This window comes from Typopeltis vanoorti, chromosome 19, assembly GCF_054136105.1.
Source record: "Typopeltis vanoorti isolate ZY-2024b chromosome 19, IOZ_Tvanoo_1.0, whole genome shotgun sequence".
In the NCBI taxonomy this organism is placed as follows: Eukaryota; Metazoa; Arthropoda; class Arachnida; order Uropygi; family Thelyphonidae; genus Typopeltis; species Typopeltis vanoorti.
Window position 1 is genome coordinate 31,511,492 of NC_143567.1, and position 7,566 is coordinate 31,519,057.

At 32.8% G+C, this 7,566-nt stretch overlaps 1 protein-coding gene across 1 annotated transcript in view; it reads left to right on the forward strand.

Moving 5' to 3' along the window:
- The window catches only part of LOC150095969 (fatty-acid amide hydrolase 2-like), an 88,776-nt gene extending 81,829 nt beyond the window's left edge, over positions 1-6,947 (forward strand). Inside the window, exon 7 of the mRNA XM_090409396.1 lies at positions 5,716-6,947. Within this exon, the coding sequence (XP_090265522.1) occupies positions 5,716-6,327 (612 nt within the window). The 3' untranslated portion in view covers positions 6,328-6,947. The remainder of the gene's footprint in view (positions 1-5,715) is intronic.
- Positions 6,948-7,566: the final 619 nt, after the last annotated feature.

Below are 7,566 nucleotides of genomic sequence, written 5' to 3' on the forward strand. Positions count from 1 at the left end.
ATGAACTCAGGCTATTTCGTTTGGCAGGAAAAATTCTACAAACAGATAGAGGGGACAGCCATGGGTTCACCACTTTCCCCACCCTTGGCCAACTTCTTTATGGAGACTTTTGAAGAGAAAGCCTTAAACTCTGCCCCACAAAAAACCTACCATATGGCTTCACTACGTTGATGATGTGTTCGCTATTTGGCCACATGGCCCAGATACACTTTTCTCCTTCTTAACACACTTAAACAACCAACACCCTAGAATCAAGTTCACCCTGGAAAAAGAGAAAAACAATAGCCTCCCCTTCCTAGACACACTAGTCACCTGCCAACCTGATGGAACCCTGGTTTTCTCAGTTTATAGAAAACCCATCCATACAGGCAGACATATTCGCCAACAATCCTCCCCCCCCCCCCACACACACACAGCAATATAGAGTTATTAAGACACTATTCAACAGGGCAAAACTAATCTGTTCAAATGACCAAGCCCTAACTACTGAACTAAATCACATCCTTGACACTTTCTCAGCCAATGGCTACCCCCCCCCAAAAAAAAAAAATAAAACCAGTTATCCACAACCCAGCTCCCCCCCCCTCCCCTTTCACAAAAAAGATTACTCTAAATCCATCACCATTCCCTACATCCGAGGCACCTCGGAAAAAATGAACAAAATCCTAAAAAAACATGACTTGACCTCTTGTTACAGATTATATAGAAAATTGACATTCCTTATCTGCTCCACTAAAGACCAACCACTTCCCCTAGACCTACCTGGTGTATACCAGGTCCCTTGCAGCTGTAAATTGTCCTACTTTGGCCAAACAGGCAGGACAGCAAATCTCAGAACACAAGGACTACATCCGATTTCACCAGTACAGCTACTCTGGGCTTGCAGACCATGCTCTGGATACTCACCACAGAATAAGGTGGAAGAAAGCCACAGTAATACACCACAGCAAGTTCAAATATGAAAGACTATTCATGGAATCAGCCTCAGCCCTTAGGAACATGCCAAACCTCAACAAATTTGGGAAACATATATCAGAAGAACTTCAGCCCAAAAGCCAAGAACACCTAATATAGCCTGCCAGGGGGCACCATCAGGACTTTAGGAAAACGGTATCTTCCTCGCTTCGTTTCTCATTTGCTGTTGTGTAGTACTTGTGTGCACATGTCTTTATCTTAAGTTCCCACGAAGATGGCAACGTGACGTTGCCGAAATATCGGAAAGTATATGTTAAAGTTGATTTAATTTATATTTCTAGTGTATGCTGTCAATTCCTTAAGTATTTAGTTATCATTAACTCTTAACCTTTTAACATAAACAATTGCTCAGAATTCTTCAGAAAATTATTTCACAATAACTAAGAAATGCGGTTTTCTGACTTCATAACCTTACGATACGCTTGCAACTATATAATCAACAATCCCTGCTCTAAGGTTCACAATCCATAACAGTTTTACATTAATCTTACATGATACATTTCTCAGCCAGTTCAGCATTCACAATCCTAGAGATCACGAATATAACCTTATTCTTTCTCTTTGGAACTGCAAACAGACATTACTCCACAGCAACGATGATACAGCATTCCTGGAGATCGCTTAAGGAACTTCGCCAGGGGACTTTCTGGACCAGGCCGACGGCACTGTTACATATCTCCTATCATCGTCGATATACTGCTAGCAGGATATCCTTCTCCATCCTTGGAATGACTGGATATAGGAACCTTCTTCGAAGTGACAGTGGAAAAAGTCAGGAACAGTAAGACTAGAGCAGAGCGCCTGTCTCCTTTTTATTCTCCCTTGATGGCCATGGAACTCCTTTAGATTAAGTTCTCCGGATGTTCTACCAAGGGTACCTCCCCCCCCTACGAAATCGCTGAGTCATGGCGGGAAAACCCTGTAACTCGCTGTCCTTTGCATCTGGCTATTGCCTCAGGTCTACATTCTAATTCTGTGTGGGCTCTCTCTTTGTTTGTACAATATTGGCGGTCAAATAAGTTAGCAATTCATTCTAATATTTTTATAGGTTACATATTGGTGGTTATATTTTAGCAAAATTCATTCTAATAATTTTTCAGATCACATAAAACACTCAAAAAAAATAATAGAAGCTAGTATAAAAATAGATAGAGGCTATTTAACAATAATTGGTTTATATGCCCCAGAAGAAGGAAGAGAACAGGATAATATTGATCTTTATAATCAGCTACAAAACATATATAATAAAATAAATAAAAATGATTACGTAATTTTAGCAGGAGACTTAAATGCAAGAATTGGAAACACAAAAATTAATAATAATATAGGAATACATGGATAACACACTCTAAACAGAAATGGTAAAAAATTGATTGACTTTGTAGTTTATAATAACCTAAAAATAATGAATTCATTCTATAAACATAAAGACATACATAAATATACTTGGGCAGCAAGAGGATTGAAATCAATATTAGATTACTTCATATTAAATGAAAAGACATCAAAATTTTCACTAGATGTTAGAGTTCACAGAGGATATGAAATAAGCAGTGACCACTTCCTTGTTAAAATAAAATTAAGATTACCACCTAAATGGCTACAAGTAACAAGAACAGAAAGAAAAATTGAAACATTTGTTTATAAAACTAGACTATTGAATGACACAAATGTACAATGGCTATATGAACAAAGAATTAACCAATATCTAAATAAAATAAAACAAAATGAAGAAATAGAATGACTTAATATAAAAACGATACTAAATGCAGCAGCAAATGAAAGCTTAGGAAAGACCAAAAAATTCAATAAAAGAAAACAAACTGAAGATCTGGGATGATACAATCAAAGAAATAATCAAAAAGAAAAAAAAAAGCCTATCACAAATGGTTAAGCAGTAAAAGATTAGAAGATGAAATAGAATATAAAAGAATAAGAGCCATAGCTAAAAGAGAAGTCAGAAAAAGACATAGAGAATCATGGAATAAATTTGTTTCTAATTTAGAACATGATTTATGTAAAATAAGATCCAATGTATATAAAATTTTGAAACACTTAAATGCAGATACCAAATAAACAAAATTAAACACTGAATTGAAATTAGAAGAATTTCTAAATTACTACACAGAACTGTGGACACACAAATATTTTAAAAAAGATAACTGGCAAACAATTAACGAAAATGAAAAGATTATAACTGAAGAAGAATTAGAAATCAGCCTGAAAGAAACAAGAAATCGAAAATCACCTAGAGAAGATAAGCTAGGCTCCGAACTATATAAATATGCAGGAACAAAATGCAAAGAAAGACTCTTATTATTTTTAAATAAAATTTGCTCAACTGGTATCCCTCCAATAGAATGGAATAAAGCAATTGTGATTCCTGTCTTTAAGAAAGGTAATAGAGATGACCCTAAAAACTATAGAGGTATCAGTATACTAAATTCCTGTTACAAAATATATAGCAGAATCTTAAATAAAAAACTAATGAAATATTCTGAAAACTTTATTCTAGAAGTACAGAATGGATTTAGAAAAGGACGATCATGTATAGACCCAGCCTTTTGCCTAAAATTAATAATAGAGAAAAGAAGAGAATATAATTTAGAAACACATATTGCATTTATTGACTTTGAAAACGCATTTGACAAAGTTAAAAGAAACATGTTATTTAACATATTAAAAGAAAGACAAATACCAAATAATATCCTAAAAGCTGTCACAAGTATATATGAAAATAATCAAATACAAATAAGATTAAATCACGAGCTATCATGTACAAGAGAGATAAACCAAGGAGTCCGACAGGGATATCCCCTCTCAGCAACTCTTTTTAATATCTACTTAAATGAAATAATAATAAAATGGAGTAAAAATTTACATCAAGGAATTAAACTTTCTCCTACAGTTAACTTAAACACTCTCCTCTTTGCAGACGACCAAATAATAATTGCAAATTCTGAAGATAACTTACAGAAAGCTATTTTAAATCTAAATGAGATATCCAAAGATTATGGTATGATAATATCAACAGAAAAATCAAAAACTATGGCCTTTAAAGGACAAGATCCAACAAGAACTAAAACAGTAATAGATAACAAGATCTTAGAACAGGTGTATGCAAAATATTTAAAAATAACAGGTGTAATTAACTCTATATTTAAACCAAACCTAGTTCAACAACAAACCAGGCTAAAAGTATACAATACATTAGCCCTGCCGGTCTTAATGTATGGAAGTGAAATCTGGACAATAAAACAAAAAGACAAACAAAGATTAACAACAGCAGAAATGAAGTTTATGAGAAAAACTGCAAAGTATACCCTATTTGATCACAAAAGAAACGAAGATATTATGAAAGAATTAAACCAAGAACCAGTAATAGAAAAAATTAAAAAATATAAACATAAATGGATGGAACACGTTCAAAGAATGAAAAAAGAAAGATTACCAAAACAAGCCTTAAAGTACAAGCCATCAGGAAAAAGAAAACCAGGACATCCTCTTAAAGATTCAACGATGACTTCTAAGGCCGGAACAGGCCATGCTAGGCCCTAAATCCTTGATACGCATGATGATGATGATGATGACATAAAACACTCAAAAAATTGTTAATTTAACTACAAGTATTTCGCATTGACTTTCTTTCTCAAGTGAAATCGGTATATAAGAATTTTATACAAAATTCTTTCTATACAAGATTTTACAGTAGACTATATAGATAATGTGTTTGCCATTTGAACCCTCCATGGGCGCGACATTGTTTTCCTTCTTAAATATCCAATATCCCAAAATTCACTTCATGTTAGAAAAAGAATCAAATAACTGTCTGCCCTTTCTTCACATGTCACTTGCCTTTCATATGGTCCACCCCGTTTCTATTTATAAAAATCCAACACATGCATAATGGAAGATATCTCCATAAACAATTGCCATCATCCAGCCCAATAGTTTGGAATCATGAAATCACCAGCTCATAGAGCCAGGGCTATTTGTTCTAGTGATTCAGTCTTTGCCACAGAACTCAGCTATCTTTGCCACACTGTTTTTGGCCAATAGCTACTACAAAATAAATAAAATACTACATGCTCTCCCCCCCCACACTTCCCCCTTTTAGCTAACTTGTACATAGAACATCTTGAGTACAAAATACCACAGCTACTTACAAACCCTTAGTGTGATTATGCTTTGTTGATGTGTTTGCAATTTGGCTCCATCAGCAAGACATTTCTCTTATAACTTATATTAACAGCCAACACTCCAAAATTTACTTTACAGTTAAAAAAGAATAAAATAACTTTCCTTTTCTTGACACATTAAGTCACTTTCCTTTCAGATGGTTCAATGTCTTTTTCCATTAATTTGCCAGAAATTTGGGAGATTTATCCTAAGATCAACTCTTACACAACTGTAATATTTGTTTTTTTTTACAACAATTGAGGGCACCAAATTAGGAATTGAGATCTTTTGTCTGTTACATTTTGAATTGTTTCACTATCACATGTAAACTGTAACATGTTGTTTGCTCTTAAGATACTGATTTGAAATCCAGCAAAATATATAAGCCAGTTAATAAACACTTTTTTTTTATAATTTTGTGAGTTTTGGTTTTGAGATTATCAGTGAATACTTGTTAGCATACTGCTCATCACTAGTTATTCTCCATAATGCTTACAGCATTACAGACACTTTTAATTATAATTTATTGCTATTTCTTATACTCTTGTTAAATATTTTCAGGCCATCAAGTATTTTAAAACTGCATATGGAATTCCTGTTCAAGAAATAAACTTGAAACAGCTGAAATCTTCATTTAATATATGGGCATACCGAATGACATCAGCTGATTGCCCCACTTTCTGTGATGAGCTTGGAGGCAGAAAAGTAGAAGTGAATGTCTTCAAGGAACTAATGAAGTGGATGTTTGGATGGTCAGAGCATACACTCCCTGCTCTGGGCCTTGGACTGTTAGAAAAGTTAGTACACAAACAACATAGCAAAGTTAATCATTTTATTAAAATTGGTAATGATCTTAGAAATGAGTTGCAAGAGTTGCTGAAAGACAATGGTGTATTTATTTATCCTAGCCATCCAGAGCCAGCACCTTATCATAATTTGCCAATTTTTAAGCCTTTTAATATTGCATATACTGCTGTATTTAATGCCTTAGGCCTTCCTACAACACATTGTCCAACAGGTTTAAGCAGAGATGGTCTTCCTATTGGTTTTCAAGTTGTGGGATCTTTAAATAATGATCATGTAACGATAGCAGTAGCAGTTGAATTAGAAAAGATCTTTGGTGGCTGGGTGAGTCCAAGCAGTTTACAAATAGAATCAAGTGTGGAAAAGTAACCTGTAATAAACTAATTAATGACTAGAATAATCTCTATGCAGTAAGCTTTTGTTAAATAGTTTTTATAATATTTTTCAGATTACACAGTGATTTATGAACACATTATGTTTTACATAATGTTAATGTTGCTTGCTCACATCTTTCTATCAAGTGTTGTTTATTGAGTTATTAGATTCTTGTTACATTTGTTGATAAAAAGAAAAATGATATTTTTGTTATTCTTTTCACAAGCTGCTGCTGCTGCTTATTTTTACCAATAACATTTTCAATTGAATATACTATTGTAACATGTTTTCCTTAAAAATTTTATAAATCTTAGTTCTATTGAAGAGTGTGTTTTTTTCTTACTCCATTTTTAAATTAAGAAAACCTGACTGATAAATATCAGCCTTTGTCTAAAATGTGTCAGTTCTTAAAATATTTAGCTACTACTGTGATATTTTTATTTTAAAAGTCGCTGTTCGTTAAAATTATGTTTAGATTAATAATACTGTGAAATAACACTGAATTAAATTTTCTCTGACTAAAATTAAGTAGATTTAACTTTTAGTGAGTGATTATCTTTTTTTTTTTTTTTTTTTTGTAAATATAGATAGTATTGAGACCAAGTGAAGGTGGATAACTGTATAGAAGCTTATAAAAAAAAACGTTTGAGTGGATCAATTTGAACAGAAATCATAGGGATTTAACTTGTATAACCTTATTTGTTTTATTCGGATGCCTTATGATTTCAAAAGTAACTGTCATATTGCAGTAATATTTGACTTTTATGAAAAGTTTTGTGATTTCCAAAGTATTTCCTCTTTTAAAGGCAACTTTAAATATATAGAAAATATATCGTTAATGAGAAAAGACTGCTAACCAGGATGGTCTCTCTTACTCCACATAAATTTATTCAAACCAATTTTTCATATCAATTTGGCAAGCAAAATTAGAATAAATTTAAAACTAAATATTCTTCTGTGATTTTTTTTTAATGCAAAATAACAGGAATGTCTAACCTGTAACCCACAGGAAATTGTAAACACTCTCACATAACTATTCAACATGAACATTAGCCAGTCATCAAATTATTTGTTGCTTCTGTTTATTAATGATACTTGAAATGGAACAAATTTAAAATAAAATAAAAATAAGATATCAGACATTCTTCTCCATTCTTTAGGGAGAGTTGATACATCTTTAGAATATTTTATTTTTTATATTTGAATGTGCTCTTACAGTTTCTTCAGCTTCAT